Genomic DNA, 26,237 nt, shown 5'->3' on the forward strand with positions numbered 1-26,237 from the left:
CCTCCACAGAGCTTTCCCACCCTCCAGCAGACTCCCTGGTTCCCTACACATGCCATGGGATGGCACTCAGCAGGATCTGCCCCAAGGCCTTCCGCGGTAGCAAGCTCAGGCTGCCAGGCCACTGGTTCCTGGATCATCCTTCCCACTGACCCTTCCTGTGCACGGCTCTTCCATTTACACCTTTGAGCTCAGCTTGGACTTCTCCCCTTAAGCAGGATTGCTGGGAAAGGATGGAGAGCAGCCTGGCAAGCTCTTTCTCCAGCTCCCTCTTTACTCTTGGGGCAGCTAGAACATTGCACAGGAAAGCAACTGGTGCCACAAGGAGTGGGTGGCATCAGGCAGCTCTGGGGAGACCCCTCAGGACTGCTGTATCCTGAGGGTGTTACTATGGGCTTAAATGTTTCTGAAAATGTTTCTTAAAATCATGTAGAGGTAGGCCACAAGAATGCTTGGTATTAGGGATGGTCTAGCAAGCTGAAATGTTTACGGTAAAGGGAGCTGGTACTTGGGGTCTCCAAGAGACCCACCCAGAGATAAGATTCGGACATGTTCGTGCAAGGATGAGCTAACTCTCATGAGGCAATATCAATAAAGTTAATGAAGATTTATTAAAGAAGCAATATTGATAAGGTTGTTATAGTGATTACTGCTTCAGCTGAAATTGTATAAATATGTGCACTTTGGACAAAGATGATGGAGTTAGATTTGGGTTGCTGATACCCCTAGTTCCTGTGCACTTCAATAAAGCACCTGCATATAATCAATCCATGATTATGTGTGTTCCTGAACGCTAACAAGGGGACACTGTTGGCCTTGATCTGTAGGTGTCGAGGTGACACTGGTGGGTTGGGTTCTTTTCCCCAGGACTGAGATTGACAAGAGAGAGGCTGTTTTCTCATGTTCACACTTGGTTGTTTATTCTTTCCTTATCTATATTACATACATACAGAGTACAAGGAGCTACATACACTAAGATAGAGAGGTGCAAAATGGAGAACAAAGAATCTCTTCAAGGTCTTTTCTATGTCTATTTGTCGAATAATCAAATTCCAAGTAAGTTCTTTTTCTTAGTGACCCAAAGACCTGACACCTGTGTGCTGCACTGCGGCTTTTTCTATCCAATCACTCATTATTACCCAAAAACCCTTAAAAGAAGTAGGTGAAGGAAGAAGAAGGAGAAAGGGACAATGCCCTAAGTCCTCTATCTTGTCTCTTCTTTTCTAAAATAGCTTAAACCTTAAACTCTTAACTTTCTCACCCAGTGACTTAAGAAAACTCTAACTGACACACTCACATTCCCAGTTTCTCTACTTAACTTTAAAAGTTGTCTCCATGGTGTTGTGTTAAACTCAGTGCTCTCTCTCTCAGGTCTCAGAGGCAGGCGCTACAGATAATGGCACATTTTCTGTACCTCTGAGCCCAAGAGGGGAGAGAGTGCCAAAACCTACCTTTCTTTAGAGGAGACGCCCCTTTCAGGACATTTCCTCCTAACTTGTTTCAAAGAGAGACAGGGGTACAGTCCTTTAAAGATAGGCTGCTTTAGTTTGGAAGCAAGGGCCTTCTCTCTCCTCTGTCTTCTCACAGAAGCTGCTTCTGTGGCCCTCCCCCATTACCAAAAATCAGGCTGTGCTAAATCCACCCACACTGTATTGTGGCATTGACCCACCAAGCTCTAGGGTTATTCCTTGTGCTGATAAATTTGAAGTTAGTAAAACCGTCTGCATTCAAGGTGCCTAAAATCTGCAACTCCAGTGTGGCATAAAGCAGGGCACTTCCCAGGGGGAGACAGTGCTTGCCCCATTCTGGTAGCCCACAGATGCAGGGATGCTGTTCCATGACCATAGGCTTTCCATCCCTTTGGGCATCCCTCTAGGATAATGTTCCTATCCTGGGGTTTAAGGGTTGGCCCTTATAAAGCTCGAGAGACCCCATCAGGACACTAATTTTCATTCCTTCTCCTTTAAGCAGATTGCATGCCTGTCCTAAAGTAGTCCATCCTTTGGCCACAGGTGGCCAAGCAGCAACATTGGTATAGGGACCTGAGTTGCTCAACCTGTTCCACACCAGGTACAAATGCTTGACATTGTAACTTGTCAAGTTACAACATACCAGCTTGTAGCTCCTCAATTTTTTCATCTTCTTCACCTGTTTGTCAAGCTCTGCATTCTCTTGAACAGCAATTTTGTATGCAAATAATAGGCAACCAGCCATCTGACCAGCAGGAGTCAGCCACTCTTTAAAGGGTCTCGGAGAGGAGTTTCTATAAATTCTCTGCAATATTTCAACACCCCCCCAAGGTGCTTGGCCTCCCATGCTTCAGGCCCAATACTTGTCCAGGTTGCTAGCTAATGCCATAATGTGCTCCAGCCTGGAGCTTCCTGCATCCAGCCTGGTCACTCCACTGACAAAGCCACCGCCCGAGGCTCTTTTTCACAAAACGTTGTTACCAGTGCACTCACACAAGGACACTGGAAGGACCACAAGAGAAGTGAGGGCAGGAACTCTGAGCAGTGAAATTGCAACCACATGATCTGCTGCCCACGGAACAGACTGTCCTGGGGCAGCTGTGTGCCCCACTGAGCAGGCCCTGCTCGTGGCACACGCACCCACGGCACTGCTTCCTTGCTGCAGCTACGCACCCACGCTCAGGGTGCAACTGTTATAAATGAAATTCAGACAAATTTTATCAATAAGGATTTTATTGAAAAATCTGTAAAATCGAATTATGGAAACAACCACAATCACTGTCAGTGTCGAGCCCGGGATCGGCGCTGGGTGAACTCTGAATCAGCCTCTGCCACACTGATTCCCCCAAGTTCACAACTTGTCTTTTGGAGAGCGGTGTTTTATACAGGTTTTTTCAGCTTGAGGCTATGCAGTTTCAGTTTCTTTCTTTTTCTTGTGTTGTTACATATTCATTGTAATAAAGAATTGGGTAAATAAAAATTCGGAATAAGAAGTTTAAATAAAGTATGCATAATTATAACTAAATGAAAGTATGGAATAAGGAATTCTCCTCCCGGTCGAGGTAGAATTCCTTTTCCAAAAATCACGAATTGCAAAAGAACCCCCCCAGATAACAGGTTTCAGCAGACTCATCAACTCGGAGGAAAGGACAGGACACAGGCCATCATAGAAACAAAAGAACCAGCCTAAAAGTCTACCTCCAGAGAAAGGCAACGCCCGGCCGATTTCGGCCGGAGACCATCAAGCAAGACAAAAGGGACGAGCCCCAGGAAGATGGTCGTTGCCAGAATCGAACACCACACCCGCCAAACCCATACTACAGAAACTCAATCAAGAAAGACAAAGAAGAGACTACTCCTCCGAGATATCCATCAGTGCTAGCCCGGATCTCTCAATCCTGCTGTGATGAAATATGTTAAAATACATACAGACTCACTTTGCATTTGAGGAGACTCTGCCCGGATACTTACTGACTCAATGTTCTAGGCCAGGAAATCCATTCACCAGACAATCAGGGACATTTGGTGAATGGAAACTAGTTGGAATTCTAGCCTGGGGACATAAAATCCTTATAAAAACCCAAGCCAGAGAACCCTCAGACGTGGATTTGGGAACACCTATACCTTGCGTATAGACCCTGTCCACCCAGCGCTGCGCTGTCCATTTATTGTGGTTTTTTCCTCGCTGTTTGTTGCTTTATTAATTTATAATAAATTTATCTTTGTTAATCTTTAATCTGCCGTTGCATTTATAACATTCATATTTCTGCTGCTGGACTGCTGATGAGTTTTCTGAGAAGAAGATGAAGTTTGAGTGGTTTTTCAGGAAGCAGGCTTTGAGATGTAGAATCGTGGTGAGATTTTTTTTAGTCTGTGTAGTTTTTTTTGGGAAACCGACATTGAGATGTAAGGTCCTGGAGAATCACATCAGGTCTGTATCAGGCGTTAATCACCGGGTCGTTAGAGCACTTATCTTGCTTGGGTGGACCCAGCTCTTCTCAGTGTTATCTTAATTGCTGGGTCATTCTCTTGCAAATCCCTGGTTTTCCAGCAGCTGCTTTTGCAATCTTAAGTTGCTTGTGGTTTTTATTTTACATAAAACATACTTTTATACTTGATTTTATATGTGTACAATAAAACACAAATTATACCAACATATATTACACAACCGTATGCTCCACTGCCCAAACCCTGTCCCTCTTCTCTTACCCGCACTCAAACATGCGTCCATTTTTCACTCACACGTGCTCAAAACACCATGGGTTTTTGTGCTCTGGGCATCCCATCCTCATTGCCAAGAACATCATGGGTGCTGGAAGATGCCCGTGCACAAAATTGCAAAGCAAGTCTTATTTTATTAGTTGCTGTTGCAAATAAAACCTGCCAACCCCTGGATTGGTGAAAAGCCACTGAGCAGCAGCAGCAGATGGAGCATGGTGCTCCAATGGGAGGGGCAGGCAGGCCATGCACCTTCAGGGCATGCCCTGCATCAAAAAGGCGTGCATTTTGTCCTTCTCGCATCTCCACTGCAGAACCAAGCCTCCTTTCTTCTCCCCTGGAGTGGAATTTTCCCAGTTACCATGTCATCTCACCCTTGGCCAGTACAGGTGGTAAGGTCAGCATGCCAATAACAGCCTCATTGTTACTGTTCCTCTTTCACAGGTTAACTTCCCATCAATTGATCAATCCATTGTTCCTCTTAAGGGTCAAATTCCCAGCAGTTAACCCATAAGGTTTCCTTCAAAGTCTGTTCTTCGTCATCCTGTTGACGTGCACAACAGAGGACCAAATACGGCAGGGCCTTAGACACAACTTTGGTCCCTGACACACACAGGCTCCTTGTCCCACTACTGGCCTTCAGTAACACCTTTAACTCCACAATGCTGTGGATCCGGGCCTTCAGCACAGGGACCTTTCCAGCCCGATCTGTGCTCCTTCCTCTGCGTCTCTGCACAAAACACGGTGCAGGAGAGAACGGCAGGAGGGGCCTGTGTGTCACAGCGCTCTGGATTTGTGACCCTTCAGCTCCACAGAGATGCAGGTTAAGTGAAAAAGGCAAACTGTTTATTAACAGGGATAAACTGGAAAGGGAAAGAAGGGGATGGGCATGGATTGAGGGCTGGAGGGAAGGAGCTGTCAAAAGGGAGGAAGATTAGAGGGAAAAAAGGGGACGGGCACAGTCTGAGGGCTGGAGGGAGCTATCTACAGGCTGGGAGAGGGCTGAAGCCCCGTGAGAATCCTACAGGCTCAGCTGTGCCTGGATCTCCAGTGGCACTGGGAGGTGGTGTCCTCTTCAGTGTCTCCTGCTGCTGTTCTTGGGACACTTGTTTACTGGCAAACTGAGCTTGGATATTCTGGTTGCTGTGGGATGGAGTGGTGTCTTTCCTCGGGGCTTCAGTGGCTGGAAGAGAGATGAGGAGAGGCACGGTCAGGGCACGCATCTGCAGGGATCCTAGGAGACATTCCTGCCAAGGACATTCCACCTGGCTCTTGCAATGGCCACAAGAGAGGACCAGACAACAGGATCAGCCAGAAGGTGCTGGCCACAACTCCCACCCATGTCCCTGAAATCTCTCAGCTCTGCCCACACCGCCCTCACCCAGACAGGGAACGAAGCACTCTGCAGCTGGGCCAGGGATTGCAGCTCCCTGCCCAGGCATTGCAACTGCCCCCCGCCAGCTCCTAGTGCCAGCCCGCTGCTCTCACTCACCCTCACTGAGGGTCTGCAGCTCTTCCTTGTGCACCCTTGTTCATGAACATCCTGACCGTCCCTGGGAACACAGAGCCTGTCAGGGCCCCAGAGGCACAGCTCCCTGCCAGCGGCGCTGCCAGCCCTGTGGCCACACAGCCTCCCGCCCCGGCAGGGCTCAGCCCGGGCCCTTGCCGCATCCTGACTCAGCCCAAGGGCCCGGCTGCCAGAGGCCGGCAGCAGCAGCCCCGAGGGCAGCCGGGGCTCCAGGGCGCCGGGTCCGGGTGCCGCTGCCGGGGCAGCAGCCGGGGCCGGGGCCGAGCTGCGGCAGAGCAGGGAGCCAGCCCGGGCTCGTGGCTCACCGATGAAGCTGACGGCCGCCTCTCGCAGGGACTCCTGTGGGCTGTCCAGATATGGCAGTGCCCGGCTCAAGTGCTTGGCCGCTCGGTTCCTGTCCTGTGCCAGCTGCAGAGAGCGGCAGGAGGGAAGGGTTGGTGCGGGCTCTGCCCCTCGGCCGGGCGCTGCCTGCGGCCAGCCCCGGCCTCCCGTGCCCGCCCAACCCTGAGGCCCGGCCCGCAGCCCCACTGGGCTGGGGCTCCATCGGCACCCGGCTCGGGGCCACAGGAGCCTGGAGAGGAACCCGTGTGGCCCAGGGAAGGGAGCGGCGTGTGGGGCACAGGCTGGCTCCCCTGGGCGCAGCACTGGGCCACAGCTGCCAGCCCCACACACTGAGCACAGGGGACAGGGAGCTTCTCCAGGCTGAGGCTGGGGTTTCCAGGCCATCCTTTACCACACATTCGGCGATCTTCGACAGATCCTCTGTTGGCAGCACACACAGGAGCTCTGTGTTCTTCAAGAAGGTGGCAGCACAGTGCAGGGTTTCCCGAGAGGCCTGGAGAGATGCAGAGATGGCATTGCTGCCCAGGGCACAGGAGTTGCATCCCTGTGCCAAGGCCAGGAGGAAGCTGCAGCCTGGGAGGCAGCAGAGCAGGAAGCAGCCGAGCCACCTCCCAGAGATCAACCAGCATCACACAAAACGCACATCAGCCACGCGCAGGTTCTCATCGTAGCAGTGCAAAATGAGTGGGAGCAAACTCTGCTTCACAATTCCTTCCATTGCCTTTTTTCCCTCTTCCACTACCAGGTTCATGGCCTTGCAGAAGAGGTGAATGGAGAGCACCTGCACGTGGCTTTTGTCCTGGAGGAAAGAAGGAGGAAAAGACCTCAGTGCCAACTTCTCCAGCCCACCTGGGCAAAGGCCTGAAAATCCACAGGACCAAAGTTTGTGTGGGCAGTAGCCAGTGCCCGTGGTCGGGGCACAGAGCCTTACATGGTCAAAGAGAAGCACAAGTGGCTCAGCAAGCTTGGGGGCAGCAGTCCTTGATAAACGAAGATGTTTTCTCTTGAGCATATTCGTGAACACAGACAGAGACATGCTGACCACTTCTCCGTCTGCGTCACTCAGCAGCTGCAGGAAGCTTCGACACAGGCTGCGTATTGGTCTGGCCTGTGTGGAACACAAGGCTGTGCTGGGAAGCCCTGAACGGCTGCAGCGCCAAGACCACCCTGGCACTGCAACCCACCCTGCTGCTGCTGGGCCCAGAGGCCAAAGGCCTGTCCCAAAGCACTCAGGCAGGTGAGGCAGGAGAGCTGGGAACAGCTGCCTCAGCTCCTGAATCACAGCCAACCCAAGGGGCTGCTTTGCCCAGCACAGCTTCAGCCGCTGCCCCGTTCTCACCATTGAGGGTTCCTTGCTGAGCACCACGAGGCCTCTGAGCGCCAGGCGACGCCTCTGCCTGCACTCGCTCTGCAGGTGCTTTGACGCGATCTCAAGGACACAGTACCCACAGTCACTCAAATTTAGGCAATCCAGGACCTGAAAGGCACAGGGCAGTGACAGGGGAGCCTGCCGGCAGGAGCCTGGAACTGCACAGGGCTGGGCCCAGGCAGCAGCACAGAGCGCGGGCACCGTCCCAGGCAGCTGCGGCTATGCAAGGGGACAGGGCTGGCAGGCAGCTCAGCGAGGTAGTGCTGGCCATCGGGCTCACCTCCACAAGGAATGCCAGGGAGGACAGATCCCAACGTGCCTCCTCCCTGATGAGCCTCCGGATAAATTGGTGTGCGACATGGTAACACAAGGGCATCAAGTCACGGCGCATCACCCTGGAAGGGGGGAAATGGCACCAAGACACTGAGGTGGGGGGGGGGGGGGGGCAAACCTCTCCCAGGAATGACTCACAGAGATCTGGCCTTTCCCCAGCATCCCTGGAGGGACTGTGGGTGTTTTGGGACCATGGGGCTCCTTCTGGGCACCCTCCTCTCAGACTTCTCCAGTCTGCTCAGCCATCCCTCAATGGCAAAGCCCTCTGGCCAGGACCACAGGGACTGTGGTAGGGCACCCTGGGCACAGGGCACACGTTTCAGAGGCAGTGGCGAGGAGGGGTCTCACCTGGCCAACAGACCCACGGCATAGTGCTGGGTGTCAGCACGGAGCAGCGTTTCCCAGCCACACTTGCGCTCCATGGCCATCAACTCATTGTCATAGTGCAGAAAGCAGAGCAGAGCCTTCATGGCCTGCACTGCAAACCTGTGTGCAGATCAAAGCCCAGGTCACATTGGGTGCACTGGTGTCAGCCACAAGGGCATGGGAAGGACAGGAGAACTGGTACCTGTTGGGTTTTTTGGGAAGGTGGTGTTCCTGCTGGCATGCTCTCCAGAAGTTATCAACTTCTGCTGGCATCAGCTGTGTGGTGGTGAAAATGTGCAACAGGAGAGCCGTAAAGAGAGAGTCGGAATAATGCATTATCGCCTCATGGCGCTGAGGCACTTGCATAATCACCCTGAGCACCAGAGTTGCCTGCAAAGAAGCACACCAAGACAGCGCTCAGTGCCGAGGCGTCCATGGGGCAGGGCCCGAGGGGAGATGCAGGGGGAACAGCGGGCCCGGTGCCCCCTGAGCCTGTCCCTAGCCCAGGTTTCAGCCCAGCCTGAGGCAAGGAGAGGATGAAGAGCTGCTGGAGAAGCAACCTAGGGGACAGTCAAGGCCAGTTCCACAAACTCACAGCCAGAGCAAAAACGTCCTTGTTGTCCTCATCAGAGGTGCAGATGCTGCAAAGTGGCCAGTTCTCCATCACATGGAGCAGAGTTGGCAGCACCTTCTCCATTGCTGGTCCTGATGAGGCTATGGTTTGCCACATCACTGCAGCAGCTCTGTGGGATCAGAGCTCTGTGTCAGGGGTGTCTCAGTCACGGAGCCATGCCCTGCGTAGCTGTGGGGTCCCAGGTGACAGAGCCCCAGTGCCCTGAAGGGCAGGGAGGGAGCATTGGCAACAGCCTCAGGAAACAGAGGGGCCTGAGGGTCCTGGACCTCTCTGCCTGTTGGGCAGAGCCCATTGGACAGACTGTGCAGGGCAATGGGCCCTAAAGGCCGGTGAGCCCTGAGCTCTCAAGGCACGTGGGCCCCATACCTGTCACATGATGGGGCACAGCGCAGGAGGGTCAGCACCACATCGTCGGGGTGTTCTTCAGCCAGCCTCACGATGTTAGTGGCCAGCCTGGCATCCACCGTAACGGAGCACATAAGACACTGGTGAATGCTCCGTACAATAGCTGGCACCTAGAGTAGGAATGGGGAAGACATAGAGCGCTGTCCAAGGCAGCAGCTTCCCCAGCTTCTCCCAAGAAGTGCTTCCCTTCCTGCCACACTGTGCTGGCCTCAAAAGCTGAGGGGACCCTGTGGATGTGGCTTGAAGGGGCACACGATCGTGGCAGACCTCCAGTTCTGGCCCCTGGCTGGCTACCTCCTGGTCAGAAGGAACACCTCCCTTTCAAAAACATCCATATTAGGTGCATGACTCATGGTGGGAGGGGGCACAGTGTCAGTATTTGTGATGTCCTGAGTCTCTAGTGTTTGGAATGGCCATGTCCTCAGTCAGTGTCACATCAGAGTTTGCCCTGTCATCACTCACCGCAGCATCAGAGTCTTGTGAGGGCTCAGCTGAATCTGGGCTGACATCAGGCTCTGCCTGGAGCTCGGTCAGCCCGGAGTCAGGCTCAGCTGTGCCCTCAGTTCCCATGGGGCTGATCTTTCTACGCCGAATTGGCAGGAACTGGCGGAACCTCTGTGCAGAATGAACAAAGGACAGGGAAGAGAGGCATGTTCCAAGGAATGCTCCATGTGCAGAGCTGGGCTCAGCAGTGACAGCAGGCCCAGCCCAGGTGGGGATGGCTGCAGGTACCTTCAGCATTTTGTGAAAGCGGCCACGGGCGGGTTTCTGCTCTTGTCTCTCATCCATGGCTGCATCTGGAAAAGAGCAGCCAGAGCTGAGGGGCTGCGGGAGAGGCCGGAGAACACAGCCCAGCCCTGCACTCCCCAGGCAGGGACAGCCCTGGGGTGGCTCAGGGAATGGAGCACGGCCACTGCCAGGGGTCAGACCCAGCCCATATTCTGTCCTGCCCTTGGGCATGTCCACATGGGATGGGATGGGATGGGATGGGATGGGATGGGATGGGATGGGATGGGATGGGATGGGATGGGATGGGATGGTGCGGGGCCCAGCTGGCTGCAGCTTCAGCCCCGCGGCCCAGCTCTGCCACTCACCATCCTGCCCTTGCTGGAACTCCTCTGGCTCTTCAGGGCGTTCTGCTGGGGCAGCTCCAGGGTCTGCGTTTCTGTTCCGTCGGAACACTCTGAATAGCCTGAAGAATCTGCCCGCCATGACAAAATTGGGCCTTGGGAGCACCTTCTAAAGAGATGTCAACGGAAAGCTCTGGCTCACCAAGACCCACAGTCTGCTCACAACGTGAGCTGTAGGAGTTACGCCTCAGAAAAGCTCCGGGTCAGGCACTAACGAGTGGGCTGTGTGGGGGCTCCTCACAGCACCGCTCTGGCGCTTCCTGTCCCGTCGCATGCACCAGGCACTCTGGTGTGGTCTTGTCACCACCAGCTCTTGTCCATTCCACCGTTCCATTCCACCGTTACCAGGCTGCGCCGTGTCACAGAGGGCCCTTGCACGCTCTGCCACTTGCCCTGGTTCCGCCCCCATCCCCCCCAAAGTGGCCCAGGTTGGAAGGAATCCCTTGCCCAAAGTGTCTAAGACAGCATGACAGGAGCTTTAGGAACACCTCAAACCATCAGCAAACGCTGCCCTGCTCTGCAGGCTCAGGGCAGCAGAAGGAGCCCCCAGGGCTGCCGAGGCAGCCGCAGCAGGAAGGGCACGGGGCCTTGCACAGAATCTGCACAGGGGCCTGGCAGCACTGAAATCAGCAAGTGTGGCAGAGTCCCCACTGAGGCAGACCTGCCACCCCAGCCGAGCCCTGGCAGTGCTGGTGCCCTTCTCCTGCCCCAGAGACCTGTGCTCCTGGGGGGTTTCTGTGCCAGAGGGCCAAAGCCAAAGCCCTGTGCATTGGGGGCTGGACTCCTTCCTTGGGGTCTTGTCAGGAGCTCCTGGAGCTATTGCTGGCCACTCTTGCGATCTGTCAGATGATGTTGCTCCTTCCTGGAATGATGTTTTTCATGGGAGGGGTTTGCAGTAGCACAAAAACACCATCAGCTGCTGAGTTTCCTGGGATGGCTAGATTGTACAGAGGCACTGTCCTGTTTCAGTGGGATCTTCTCTGTCTTTTTCTGGGACAAACATTAGTCCAGTCTCTGATGTTCAAGGCTCCAGTTGCTGCATGTCTGTCTGTGTTACAGCTGATGCAAGGCAAACATTTCCTCCAGAGACAGAGTCCTGCTTGAACAGTCACAGAGTTACATCTATTTTTACATTATGTTTGTAATTTTAATTTTTTTTAAGTTTTCCAGAGCCTGCTGACTGTTTTCAAGGTTTTCCCTCTACCCCTCGTGCATATTCTCCAGAAATTGTGCTTTCACATCCTTTTGAATTTATTAAAGTTACCTGCAATGACCAGTCAATCAAAGCCCTGGGAAAACTTCAAGGTGAAACCGGGCAAAATATTTATCTCCCACATCTGAAGCCATGAATTGCCAAGTACTGTCCCCAGTACACCTGTAGGTGTGCTGATGCCATTTCAAAGCGGTTGCCAATGAAAACAAATTTTAATTTTTTTTGTAGTTTCCACATTGGAATTAAAATCCTTGACTAGAAAAAATCACATGTCAAAATTTTTAGGACTCTTACATACAAAGCTGTTATTTTCACCCTGCATTTTAGAGTCTCTGAACAGTCACAGAATGTTTTAGTTCTAGACACTACAGAAAAAGTCCTTGGTGTTCGGCTATACTTTTATATCAGCATATACTCCTGATGATTATTTTAGGCAGGAGCAACAAACTCAAGAATGAGCCAAACAGGCTATTCCTGTGTTCTCATGTCCTGAGTCTCTCTCTCTCTGTGTCATGATGGCAACAAGGCCGCTGCCTTGGGACACCTGAGTGTGGAAGGCGAGCCCACCCTCAAGCACGGCCATCCAAGTCAGTCACGAGCACAGGCTGCAGCTGAAGCTGCCAAGTGTTGCTGTGAGGCTGGCAAGTCAAGAGAAAGCCATTGTGGCAAATTCTGCTGAAGCCTTTTGCCAAACCAAAGGCCAAACCAAAGCTGTGTCCACAGCCTCCCCCTGTTTGGCAGCCAGCTGCTGTGGATGCCTCAGTGCGCAGGTGCCGACGTTCGGGGTGCTGCTGTTCCTGTGCACACTCTGCTGCTGTTTCTGTGGGCTCCACAGCTGCTTGGGCAGCAGCCACTGGGCAGCCCTGCTGGAGGAGACATTGCCGCCCTCCCCATGGTAGCAGCAGCTCTGCGGACCCCGAGCTCTGTGTCAGGGGGGCCTCGGTCACAGCAGCATGGCCTGGGCAGCCGCGAGGGCCCGGGCTGGCCGCCAGCCCTGCCTCTGCCCACTGCCCCTTATCGCAGGCACTCAGTGGCCGTGGCCTGGCAGCACCCCCTGCCCTCCATGTCCCCAGCCAGCCCAGCCTGGGCACACCTCAGGCTGTCCCCACCCTCCTGGAGGGGTGGTGTCCCAGCCTCGAGGGCTTCTGCTGCAGGCCTGGGAGACATTTTGGGGAAGCGCCTGATCAGCCGGGTGTCAGGAACCAGGCGGCTGCCCAGGGGCTGCTTATGGCCTCTGACACCCAGTTCCTCAGGTCTTCCCACCGGTCCGGCCTTTCAGGGGCCTCCTGTCCCCTTGGAGCCTCCTTCCACCCACTCCCTCACACATCCCCCTCGTGCCTTCCCACTGCCTTGTCCCGTCAGGGCCTCCACAGCCCCTCATCCCTTCATGGCCTCCCAGCACCTTGTTCCCTCAGGGTCTCCCCCAGCCTGGCCCACCAGCAGCGCCGCAGCCCCACAGGAGCTCTAGAGGAGCTGGATCAAGAGGCACCTGGGAGCCCTCAGCAACCCAGCCAGCACCACACGGGCACGAGGACACAGATGGCACTTCCTGGCTGGGACAGGGGTTGTGGCTTCAGCAAAACCACCAAAGGCCAAGGGGCTTCTGGCCATTTTCCCTTCACCACTGCACACCCCAGCAGGTTGCTGAGCACAAGGACCCTTTTCCCTCTCTTCCCCGATATCCTGCGGACCTTGGGCAGAAAAAGAAAGCTTCTGGGAGTCTGTGTATTTATAACATATCCTATATTTACATACTAAACAAAAACAAAAATAAGGAAAAAACAATTTTGAAGAAAAATAAAATTCTGGCTGGCTCAGGTGGCCCCAGCAGACAGAACCTCCCAGATCATCTCTCAGCAGAGCTCCAGCAGCTCATCCAGTCAAGGCCTGAGAGATGAGACTGTGTCCTGTATGCCATGTGGAGCTGATCTTGCAAGTTTCCAAAGATGGAATATTGAGTTCTCTCTACTGCCTGGAGGATACAAAGTTTTTGAATTGCCAGGCTTCTGATGGCGGGGCTGATGTTAAGTGCCGTGTCTTCAAGGGCTGGAAGAGAGGAACAGAGCTGTTAGCGTTCAGGAACACACATAATCACGGAATGATTATATAAAGGTGCTTTATTGAAGAGCTCTGGGTGTCAGGGGTACACAAACCCAAATCTGACCCATCTTTGTTTTGAGCTGAACATGTTTTAATACTCTATCGTTATATAACTTACATATTAATTATTCAACTTCCATTATTCTATTGTATGCATTGTTTTTACCCAAGCATGGATTTCTCGTGATCCCCCCCAGAGCCCCCTAACATTGTTCCTCATGTTCTATAAACAATAATTGTAGCTAATCACATCTAACAATTGTATCATTTATCATCTACTGACTATACAGGTGCAGTTTCACCTGATCTTTAGCAAGCACAAGGCCTAACATTTCCCAGGGCCTGCTTTTCCCAGGGCCTTCCAAACCTAAGTTTCTTTCTAAGTCCCCAAATTTCCTAAGATTTCAAGACCTTTTACTATCATTCCCCCCTTTGAAAGCATTTTCACTTCACCATAAGTGCAAATGTTTTTACTTGATACAGTCCTTTGTTTCTGAGTTTATACTTGATGTTCTTCGAATCCTTTATTGATGTAAGCGTTGTCCTGGATGTTGTCACAAATTGGAGAACCAGAAGATGGTGGATGTGGATCTCACATCAGTGCCTTTATTATTTTCTGGTTCCAGGATGTTTTCTTCTGTATTTCTCTCTTTAAGATGCTGTCAACTAACCAAATTGCTAAGAATACAGTTAGTAAGATGATCACATTCTCAATGATAGATTTAATCCATGAATTCACATTCCACCCTAACCCTTTGAAGATTTTGCCTAACCAACTTGTAGACAAATCCTTTTGCTCTTCCTGTGCTTGGTGCTCTATTTGTTGCAATTGATTGATGTCATATTCTACATCTGCAGTTACATTTGAGGTGTGGATGCAGCAATGATCAATCCATCCCTTTAAAAAAACTCACACACTCCATGCTCTTTCAGGAGTAATAAATTGTCATTGTACATTTAGTTCTTTAAATCTTTCTCAGGTCACTCTAGCTAATTTATCTACCTGACCTGTAAGTTTGTACAACATTTCTCTCTTCTGATAGTTTGCTATAGGACCGAGCAAAGACTCTAGGGCCCACCCAAATTTCACTCTACTAGAGGGTTCTTGCCAAGTGTCATCCTGATTCTGTTCCTATCCTAATCTTCCCTAGCTATGCCTTTGTCTAGTCACTGAGTTGTTTTTTAAGCAGATTTCACATTTTTACATTACTGATTTTGCCATTGTTAGCATCCGTACGTAGATTAATTTTTGTTTCATCAATTTCACCAATGCCTCTGCACCCCAATGACATTTGTTATGTTTCATTTGTAGAACTTTATTGGAGGACTGCCAGCGATTCACCACTCTTCACAGAAGTAAATGTGAACGCCGTTGATTTCTATCTTCAGCACACCTTTTATAGGGTCCTACAGGGTCCGGGGGCAGAGCAAGTTACTATTGGCTAACACACACAGGTTTACATTTTTTCTCCTGTACACAAGGATATTGTTTTGCTTTACTCTCTCTTCTGCAGGAGGGTTTCAAGGACTTTAGCCTTTAATATCACGACTTATTTCAAAGACTGGTTTGTGCAGACAGGCCTTTACTAATATATAAAATATAGCAACGATTCCCCCTTTCTCTTTTTGCACAAACCAGGCTTTGGATAAGATAACATACAACTTAGACTGTCATCCCCATTAACATTATAAGTAAAGTCTGTCCCCCTTCTAGCACAAGAGACCTCAACCATCCAGTGATGCCCCAGCTGGCGAACCAACTTCCAATGGGGTCACTATCTTCTTTCAGGGCATGTAACCCATCCTGAAGCTGTTGTAGTTGCCCATGGATGGAAGCCGAATGATCAGTAAGATTCAAGCAGCACATGCCTTCAAACTCCCCACAACCATGTCCTTGTGCTAAGAGCAAAAAGTCAATTGCAGCTTGATTTTGTAATACTGCAAGACATACACTACTCACATCGGCTGAAAGTTCACTTAACATTGTGGATGTTAAATTCAATTTTTTATTAGTCTAACAAGCGAGCCTTTTTAGAGTTGTTGAGCTTTAATTCATTCAGGCTTCACTTTGACTGTTTGACTGATGTTTTCTATTTTATCAACTACATTCAGCAATTGGTGTAAGCTTGGATGGAAACAAAGTAAGTTTCCCAAAATAACAGGGTTTTCTATGTGGATTCACAGGACTCTCATTCCATGCTCTATCTCCACAGATTAGGAATATGGAACTAGGTAATCACTTTGGTAATTGTCCTGTGAGATTGCACCACTAATAAAGGCTTTACTCTCAGTGTGAGTAACGAGATCAGCTATAGGGTTAACTGACTGCAGCCCAGTGCTGCATTACTTTGTTAGAATGACTTTTGTCGGGGGTTCAAACATTATCCATCCACCTGAGGTATTGGTGGAACCTAACAAATCTAATTCTTCTGGGGGCTCTATGGTAACATTAAGAACTTTGATAATTTTTGCTTGCCTGCAGGCTTCAAGTTGTCTTAATGTGAAGCCAACAGTGCAATTGCACTCTTGCAACATTTCCAATCAATTCAGTCAAGTCTCATTACTTATTAAACCTTTAAATGCTGGAGGATCCCATTCAGGGACTCCTATGAGACAGGTGCAAAAGGATCTGCAGGTGTGGCTAGGCTCAGACACATTGACCTTTGGCCAGTTCAGTGTGCCACAGTGACCCATATGTTCTGTCACTTTTGGATGTTAGTTAGCAGACAGTTGGTCAGGACTATACACAACACAATTACCATAAGCAGTTTGTTCCATGTAAATGACACCATACTTGCAAACTCACAGCTAAACTTTAACGTTAAATGAACTTTCAAAGATGCTTACACTACCTCTTGAAGGGGGAAACGCTTATACTTTATACTAATATAACAATTACTGTATAGGCTAAACTCTTTAACTATTATCTAACTACTTTTAACACAGGTGCTCTGGTATATATGTAGTCTAAGCATGAAAGCAATTTGCTAAAAGGGTAAACACACAACTACAATTTGCTTTATATACAATTAGATGGAGTCTCTACACTTTTCTTAGATCTTCTACAGAATTTCCTTCACAAACAGATCATGATTTAACACGATTCAGTCTTGGAACGTTCACTGCTCCTGTGATGTCAGCTGGCAGCTGATCGGTGACTGAGGGCTTTGATGTTCACTTTGTTCTTCACATCCTTCTAAATCTTAATACAAAAGATAACTGAAAAATTGGTAGAGACACAACATCATAATAACAACATAAAGTTTCTGTTGGCAACTGTCTGTGTAGTGCTCAGACACAGCTGTGTCCTGACAGCTCCACTTCTGATCCATGTCTGGAGTACCAAGGCTGTGTCATGACTTCTCTGTTCACTGGATCTCGTGTGTTCAGAGGCACACAGTCTGGTCAGATGGACAGGTGACCTTTTTGAACCTGCCAACAAAACACAGATACTTCTCTCCTTGAAGTTAATGAATTACACTAATCAAATGCTTTTAGGATATCAATCTCCCCCGTTTTCTCAAAAACAAATAAAAATGAGACGTACTTCTGTTATAAACATCAACATTAATACAAAACCATATACACAATCAATAAGAACCTATAACAGTTAAAAATCAATTAAATCTTAAACACTATTAGTAACATGTGTAATATAAAACTACTATTAATTACTAAAACACTGCACCAGCATCCCATAGTTAGCAAACAAACAGAAACAAAAAATCATCAGTGAAGGATGGGATAACCACCTCCGGGAATGATTCTCCAAGCTCACTTCAAAATTGATCCAGCTGTCATATTAATAGGGTCAAATTGCTGAGTCAAAAAGTGACTCAAATACTGATTTGGTACAGAAAACATCTGGATCTGCTGGCAAACATTCTGTCCAGGTAAAGTCAAGGCTTGGCCAGGGCCTGGCTTTAAACTGGAAAGATGCTTCTTAACTCATTTCTAAAACAAGGTTCTCAATAGTAGCAGCTATGAGATGCTTACAGCACAGCAAACTGTTAAAATGCATTTGTACAAAGCAAATGATCAGAAGCCTCAGGTACCAGACCAATTAAACCATGCAGCAGTTGGTTTAATCTGAAACCTCTCCCATGGCAGCTGATCCTCAGCAATGGTACATCTTCTTAAAATTCTGGAAACACTGAAAAATAAGAATGCTATAACAAACAAAACTGCAGAGATTGTAACAACCAATAGAACTCCTGATGAAGTCAAGGGTGTCACAGACTGCATTCCCTTCTATCCACAAGCAGGTGTTCATCAGTGTTCTATCACAGCTGTCTCAGTTGTAGCTGTCTTCATCTCTCTAGGAAAATAACTATACTTTGCAGTTTAGACAAGTGTCTCCAATAAGACATAAAACAATTTAAATTAAACAGTATTTAAAATTAATAAAATTAATTATAACAAAAGGAAATAACAAAACTTAACCTTAAAGGAATATCTAAGTTATAAAACTTAACTTAAAAACATTCAAGCCTAAACATAATAAAACTTGACTTTGCTTAATTCTATCAACACTTAATCTATATTAAATAAAAACATAACTTAATCTTATTCTGTTACTACAAAGAGGCAACTAAAAGTTTGATATATACCTTTTAAACACAATATAACAGTAACATGGATTCACTCTAAAGATTATAAAAACATAACAAACACATCACAATTCTATGTCGTCTACCTTTGAGAATAACTCACAATAACTGCAAATGGTACTAAAAATACTCATGCATAACAGGAATTTGCCTAGTATATGTTTAAATTGGTTAGGATTTTAAAGTGCAGTTTTTCTAGAGAAAAACCACAACAACACAGGATTTGGCAAGTTGCCATTCAGCTTTTGTAGCACTTTTCAGAAACATTAAGTCTAATTCTTAAACTAAAATCTAAAATCCAAATTGGTATATATGCAGTTATATGTGTTTTATATAACAAAAGGACTCACATTGAAACTACCTTATTAAAATTGTGGAAAAAACAAGCAAATGGGTAATATATACTTTAACTTAACTTTGTCTTGTACAGTAAAGTTCTCTTAACTAATTAATTTTTTTAAACCATAAATATCTTTTGTAGATAACATCAATTGGAAGGTTTTCTTAGAAGCTGTAAATTATACCATATTTTAACCTTAGGTTTTAAGGCTAATTATTGCAAGGTAACTTCTGTTAATATTCACCTTAAACACCTTTTTTTTGAAAAGGGGCCTTTTTAAACTTTCAAAGAATCACAATAACTTCTCCAGGAAAACTCTAAAAACTACAACTAATACTTACTTACATAATTACTTAAAACACAAAATTAACTCTAAAAGGGTATATAAAAACATTTTAAAAACCCATGAATCATGACTTTTTAACAAACTGGGTGCTATCCCAGTGCTTTTTCTTAGAGAGGGAGCCAGGGGGGGTGGACTGCCCGCCCTGCTGCTGCTCTCTGCTGCTGTTATCTTTCTTCACATTCTCCACATACTCTCACAGAAAAAAACCCCAAAAACCTCACAAAGTTAACACTAACACATACAGTTGTTTCTCTCAATCTCTCTTGTTCACTGATAGAGGAAAAAAGGGGCACAATTTTTACAAAAGCAGGCGATGTTACACAAAAAGTTTCTCACGGCCAGGTGCTAACAACGGTGACCATTGCAGCTTATCAACTTCTAATTACAGTGATGAATTTCAAACTAGATACCATATAGTTTGTGATTTTTTGGCTATTTTGTCTCTTTTTGAAGCTGTCTGAGCCACCTGTTTCTGCTCAGCTGTTTCTGTAATTGTTCAGCATGGCCTTGGAACGTTTTCTGCACTGCTTCTGCCCCGGGGGCCCCTGCTCTCTGCGCACACCTCAGTGCTCCCCCATGTCCCCCTGGTTCGGGTGGAAACCAATCTAAATTTGGATTCTTTTCCTCCAGGGTAGTAAAGTTGGAACTTAAATAAGATTGTAGTGTTAAGAGTGACTCCAAAAGTGAACCAAATAGTTCCGGATATATCACATCCTGTTCTATAACTGAACAGATTCTGTTGTTTCAGCATTTGCTCTGGAATTTCTTTCTCATTATTTCCTTCTCTCTGACTCTCTCTCCCTCTTTCCATGGGCAGCATAGATAGGAGTGTTTGCCCAGCAGTGGGAGGAAAAGGCATGAGCATACCCCTAAGCAAGAAGTCCAGGGAGCTCCTTGCACATATCAAAACCCTTAAGCTGTGGCTTTTCTAAAAAGCAGGTAAATAAATCATGTGCTGCTTGCCTTTCCATCTTACCGTCAGCGCTGTTGCAGCCCTACAAGGTTTGGCAGCACGTTACGGCCAGGACTCTCCTCTGAGGTCGCCTGGGGCGCGGCACCGTTGCTTTTCGCCGTCCTTGCTGCGGAGGACCCGTCCCCTGTCGCAGACTCCCGTGGCCTTCGCTTTTTAATGTCCCAAAGGTCCCAAAGGTCCCAAGGGTCCCATTTGTTCGGGCGCCATTTGATGAGTTCGGCGGGAGACAAGCAGCACTCAATATGAATGATCAGCAAGTCTCCTTTATTGGCAACTCCAAACTCCCTATATAACATCAATAATTAGGCTCACACATAGTGCAAAAGCAAGCTCATTATTGGATATTTCGTTTAAGGACAGCTCCACCTAGTTCCACATTCTTGTGGTCATTCATCTGTGCTGAATTCACATTCTTCTGATCACAGCGTCCTGTTCTCAGTTCACAGTTATCACTAAGGTCTTTCTGACCTTGCAACATCACATACCAACTACACTCTACTGTTGTTTAATTCTTTCTCAGCTAATTGCTGCATGGGAACACGACCTTTGTTAGCTAGCCACTCTTTCACACTGTTGAGCTTCGGGAGCCTCCCGGGAAGCACCAGCCCTCCCCACAAAATCCTTGATAGGACTTTTTCTTTTCACTCCACTGACGATTTTATCCCCAAAACTGCTGTGGGAACGTTGTATCCAAGCACATCCTCCAGCCCTGCACTTTCCTCCTGTGAATTCCCTGTGCAGGGAATGTGGCTGTGCTTTTCCCTGCTCTGTTCACTGACAAACAAACCTGAGCCCGTGGTACTGTCAGAGCTCCTTCATGCAATGAAATCAGGTTGTGTTTCTCATGGCATGTTCTGGAGGAGCTTTTCTTGGTGTGTCTTGTGCTGCTGGAAATGACACAAGAGCCAGGAGGGAACAGAAGCTGCTGCTACCCGTTGGCTCAGGGCCAGGGAACCAAGTTGTGCTCCCGGGCAGTTGGGCCCTGCTGGAAGCAGAGCTGCGTTTCCCTTGAGCAGCTCAAGCTTGTGACAGCTCCAATCAGGAAACCTCAGCAGAAAACTCTTCCTCCAAACTCAGCTGCTTTCCCTCCTGCAGCTGTTTGGGAAAGAGCCTCAAAGCACAGACTCTGCTGGGAGCCATTGGTGCATTTCCTCCCTCCCGGCAGCAGCAGCTCCTGAGCCCTTCATGGGCTCCTGGCCCTTCCCAAACCCTTCAGCTCCCTTGGAACTCTCAGCAGTCACTAACATGTGTATTTCGTTAATATTTAAGCTGCATTCAAACTTCTCTTTTTTTCTCCTCTCTATCTTTTTAATCTCCTCTTTATCTCCTTTAATCCCGTCAGCCCCAGTAGGATGGGGATGGAGTCTTGGGGTGGGTGTGGGATGAACTGAGGATCCAGCAGAGAAGGGCAAGGCAGAGGGGAGAGGACTCAGCCAACCCTTCTCCTGCTCTCTCCTCCCCCAGGCTCCAGCTAAAGCAAGTCAGACTGGAAAGGATCCCACAAATGCTGTGTTCTCCTCCCTCTGAGCTTGGCTGGGGATCCTCATGTTATAAATGCAACGGCAAATTAAAGATTAACAAAGATTAATTTATTATAAATTAATAAAGCAACAAACAGCGAGGAAAAAACCACAATAAATGGACAGCGCAGCGCTGGGTGGACAGGGTCTATACGCAAGGTATAGGTGTTCCCAAATCCACGTCTGAGGGTTCTCTGGCTTGGGTTTTTATAAGGATTTTATGTCCCCAGGCTAGAATTCCAACCAGTTTCCATTCACCAAATGTCCCTGATTGTCTGGTGAATGGATTTCCTGGCCTAGAACATTGAGTCAGTAAGTATCCGGGCAGAGTCTCCTCAAATGCAAAGTGAGTCTGTATGTATTTTAACATATTTCATCACAGCAGGATTGAGAGATCCGGGCTAGCGCCGATGGATATCTCGGAGGAGTAGTCTCTTCTTTGTCTTTCTTGATTGAGTTTCTGTAGTATGGGTTTGGCAGGTGTGGTGTTCGATTCTGGCAACGACCATCTTCCTGGGGCTCGTCCCTTTTGTCTTGCTTGATGGTCTCCGGCCGAAATCGGCCGGGCGTTGCCTTTCTCTGGAGGTAGACTTTCAGGCTGGTTCTTTTGTTTCTATGATGGCCTGTGTCCTGTCTTTTCCTCCGAGTTGATGAGTCTGCTGAAACCTGTTATCTGGGGGGGGTTCTTTTGCAATTCGTGATTTTTGGAAAAGGAATTCTACCTCGACCGGGAGGAGAATTCCTTATTCCATACTTACATTTAGTTATAATTATACATACTTTATTTAAACTTCTTATTCCGAATTTTTATTTACCCAATTCTTTATTACAGTCCCCCACCTAATAATTTGAACACATTAAAAATTCGTGTTTTCCTACTTTTTCAAAGGAATATCAGGTTAAATAATGTCGTTTTCCTCTTGGTCTAACTCTTCTATATTTTCTGTGGACAACATATGTTTATTTTCAAATTCCCTCAATGCCTTAACCGCATTTCTATTCTCTTTTTCTTCTTCTAACTTCATGATTTTTGAAAGAAGGGTAGTGTTTCCTTGTGCCTTTTCTGGGTCTATTGGGAGAGAGGCAATCTGCATTCCTTGAACGACAGAATGTATCAGTCTGATCAGACAAGGAATCAGGAAAGGTAGGAAGATGACTCCGGCAATAGAACATCCTATAAAGAATACTAGCTTTTTCCACCATGCCCCTTGCCCAAAAATTTGATCCCACCAAGAGGCTTGTAAAATCGAATTCCACTTCTGGACGGGTACATGGGCTACTTTCTTTATTTCAGTAGCTAGACCCTTTATAGTTTTTCCGAAGTCATCTATCTCCATGCAACACTCTGACTCGTTATATCTGCCACACACTCCTCCCTCCTCAGCTAGCAAATAGTCGAGAGCGAGTCTGTTTTGGTAGACAAAGGCTCTCATCTGAGAATGTTGTTTTGCTAGGAGTTCCAGGGCTTCTGAAGTGTGGTTTGAAACAACTTCTACCACAGCCTGTAACCTAATGAGCCGATTGAGGAGGTAGATTGGGGTCCTGTATCCCCAACTGCCATCATTTGCCCATGTTGCCGGTCCATAATATTGTATGATTCTTTCGGCGGGCCATTCCTCCCCCTTCCACTGGTGGTTACCTCCGGCTATTGGTAGTTCCCGTTTCAATTCCCTCTTTTGTCGGGCTAGGGTTTCAAAGAGGGGAGCACCTAAAGACCTGTTTTCATCTTTAGGTAGTGTAAAGAAGAAAGGCCGAATTATTCCGAGTGTGCATGACCCTTTCCAATTTCTGGGCAATTCACTGTATGCTTTCTTTCCGCATATCCAGTAAATCCCATCCGGTGCCTTCCAATCTCTGTTAAGTTTTGCCGGGTCCTCCCAATATTCCCTCAGGCCGAGAAAGGCATGGAAGGGATTCGCCCCGTCCTGTTTATTCCAACATAAACCAATTAGATCTATCCATTCGCAATTATTTTCCCGAGATTGGCTCCAATAGCCCTCGGGTGATTCCGGCTGCCAAATTTTTGTCTTTTTATCTGAATTTACCGAGAGAGTTTTTACACACGGGGTGTAACCAACTAGCTCGGTGAATTCCCTTCCTTCCCGACTGACACAAAAAGTTCCAATGATTCTTTTGTCAATCACCCACCCCTCTGGTCGCCGGGTTGTTTTGGATAATTTTAATCCTGTCCACTTAAGTAATTGTTCTGGGGTTAATCCTTCTCCCTTCCATGGCCATCTTTCGGCTGATTTCAGGCCACCACATATCCAACAATTAGTCAATCCCAATTCGGTAGCTATTTCCTGCATCAGAGCTATGAATAGATTCTGATTAGGGCTAGGTAGCTTCCAATTATCGTATTGTTTTTCTAGTTGTTCGTATTGCTCACTGAGAGAGTTTAACCTCTCTTGTTCGAGTCTTTTTTTCTTATTTTCCATTTCCTGCCTTTTTAGTTCAAGAGTTAATTGTTTTATTTTATTTTCAGGGTCTGAACCATCCTCGTCTTTTGCGAAACAGATCACCTGATCAAACTGCAGACACACTCTATCATCGTCATTTTTCAGTAAATCTAAAACTATCGGTTCATTACTGAATGACACTTTCGTTTCATGTTTCAGGTTCTTCCCTTCCCAGTACAATTTCCCCCCCATGGCACAATATTTTAAGTTTGCTTTATTGTAACACAAGGGGTTGACTCTGTGGTACGCAATGAACGTCGACTGTTTCTTTCCTCCAATCCAGACAGTTTTATTACACTGCCCGCAGACCGAGATTGGGGAAACCCCTCCTATATCTCTCTTATTTCGTAGGTGGGTCGCTTGGACCTCTTTTTCCCCTGTGTTATGGGGTTGCCTTTTTCCAGTACCTATCCCCGGGATGGAGCACCAAATTTTTCCTTCCAGCTTACACAGGTCCATTTGGGTACCGTTTGCCCAACATTCTCCTGCGTGCAATTCCGGAGGGCAGGCGATCCATGGCTCGGTTCGCGAGGCAGTTGGGCACTGCTCACACTTCCCCAGGGAGGTCGTCCCCGGAGGCGCCTCGGGGCCCGTTCTCTCGGTCCAGCACATGGCTAGGTTCAGGATCGTCAGGATTCCCCACAATCGCATCCCTCTGCCATTCCCTCCGCCCGTACAAGAACATACGGCGGGGATAACCATCTTCTCGGCAGCAAGGACTGTCTTCAGGGGCCCTTGACGTTCTGATGGCAAACCTCCTTTTAAAGGTTGCCCACCAAGATGCCTTGATCGTGCCGCTCCTGCACGGTACCTTTACGTTTCGGCGGCACTCTATTATTAGAGGTTCCGCTTTACAGTCCAAATGGCCTCGTAATCCTTTTTGAAAAAATCGGAACCACTCAGGAGAGTCGAGTTCCAAGATACCCACCCGGGTAGCAAGTGCTGGAAAAAGGTTGGTCTGTTCTAATTCCTCTTTGTAACACGCGGCACACAACCCTCTTGGTTTTTGCCCTCCCAAACAATGAGTCACCCACGTTTGTTTACAATATGCACACTTAAAATGTACAAAAGGAAAACAATAACATTCAAAATTGGTGCAACTTATCCTGTCTTCGTTGCTCATTTGTTGTTCCGCTGAAGCCTGATTTTCAATTCTCCCGGAGGGGTTACAATTTTCCACTCGGGGGAGTCGCGAACCGAAACTTTCTTCACTCGGGAAGAGTGTGTCCAGCCCTTTTCAGCCGTCCGAACCGCGGTGTCTGTAGACAGGAGGACGAGGAATGGTCCTTCCCAGTGGGGACTGAGGGGTTGCTCTTTCCACACTTTGATCAGTACCTTGTCCCCTGGTTGAATTTGGTGGATCGGAAATCCCAATGTGCTGCTTTGAGGAATCAATCCTCTTCTCCTTAACTCCTGTAAGTTTTTATTTATAGAAATGAGATAAGGTTGGAGTTGAACATCCTCTGTTTGAAGATGTTCAACCGGCATACCATGCTTGTATGGCATTCCATACAGCATTTCAAAGGGGGACAGTCCTGTTTCTGAGTTCGGCATGGTTCTTATATTCAACAATGCCAAGGGGAGACATTTGACCCAGGACATTTTTGTTTCAATTGTCAATTTGGATATTTGTGACTTCAATGTCTGATTCATTCTTTCCACTTGCCCCGAGCTCTGAGGGTGCCAAGGAGTATGATATTGCCACCTGATCCCTAACGCATCGGACAACTGTTTGATAATTTTTGAGGTGAAATGTGTACCCTGATCCGAATCAATATGGTCTATAATACCATATCTAGGAATTATTTCCTCCAGTAGAATTTTAGACACTGTTTGAGCCGTGGCCTTAGCTCTGGGAAAAGCCTCTACCCAATGTGTCAATTTATCTACTATAACTAACAAATATTTATTTCTGCCAATTTTCGATAATTCCGTGAAATCCACTTGGATTCTTTCAAATGGTCGGTATGAGATTGGCCGACCTCCCCAATTGGTTTGCCGAAAATTCGCTCTGTTTACCTTTTGGCATATCACACATCCCTGTACCTCTTGTTTTGCAAGCTCGAAGATTCCCTTACACCCGAAGAATTTTGAAAATTGTTCAGCTAATGCCCTGGTTCCCCAATGGGTTTGTGCATGTAGTCTTTTGAGTATTCCTTTTGCTATCCCCTTCGGGACCAACTCCCTCCCGTCGGGTAACCACCATTTACCCTCTTTGAAATGTCCTCCTACCTTTTTGAAGTCTTCCTGCTCCTTTTCTGAAGGAAGCACTGAAACCTCTGGGGGTTCCCTTGGGATTAGCTCAGAAATACTTACGGTCAACAATGCCGCTCTTTTCGCCTCTTTATCCGCTAAATTGTTTCCCCTTGTATGGAATTGTCGTCC

The 26,237-nt window shown here is 47.9% G+C and overlaps 2 protein-coding genes and 1 long non-coding RNA gene across 3 annotated transcripts in view; all 3 read right to left on the reverse strand.

Annotated features, from left to right (window-relative positions):
* Positions 1 to 26,237, reverse strand: part of LOC111922151 (uncharacterized) — a 181,524-nt gene that overhangs the window by 61,096 nt on the left and 94,191 nt on the right. The window lies entirely within an intron of this gene.
* Positions 5,009 to 10,615, reverse strand: LOC147648679 (maestro heat-like repeat-containing protein family member 7). Its single transcript, XM_086866527.1, has 15 exons — positions 10,256 to 10,615; positions 9,894 to 9,958; positions 9,624 to 9,776; positions 9,123 to 9,271; positions 8,718 to 8,865; positions 8,325 to 8,512; positions 8,105 to 8,242; positions 7,704 to 7,818; positions 7,394 to 7,531; positions 6,986 to 7,162; positions 6,698 to 6,853; positions 6,446 to 6,547; positions 6,018 to 6,120; positions 5,677 to 5,737; positions 5,009 to 5,367 (listed from the first exon to the last, which is right to left on the reverse strand). Exons 1-14 carry the CDS (start codon positions 10,371 to 10,373, stop codon positions 5,679 to 5,681), a joined length of 1,809 nt encoding a protein of 602 aa, XP_086722653.1. The 5' UTR covers positions 10,374 to 10,615; the 3' UTR covers positions 5,009 to 5,367; positions 5,677 to 5,678.
* On the reverse strand, positions 13,604 to 20,160 carry LOC147648680 (uncharacterized). Its single transcript, XR_015279979.1, has 2 exons — positions 19,877 to 20,160; positions 13,604 to 17,934 (listed from the first exon to the last, which is right to left on the reverse strand). It is a non-coding gene; the product is annotated as an uncharacterized LOC147648680 (long non-coding RNA).

Source organism: Cyanistes caeruleus, chromosome 31, assembly GCF_971803275.1.
Source record: "Cyanistes caeruleus chromosome 31, bCyaCae1.hap1.1, whole genome shotgun sequence".
Classification (NCBI taxonomy): Eukaryota; Metazoa; Chordata; class Aves; order Passeriformes; family Paridae; genus Cyanistes; species Cyanistes caeruleus.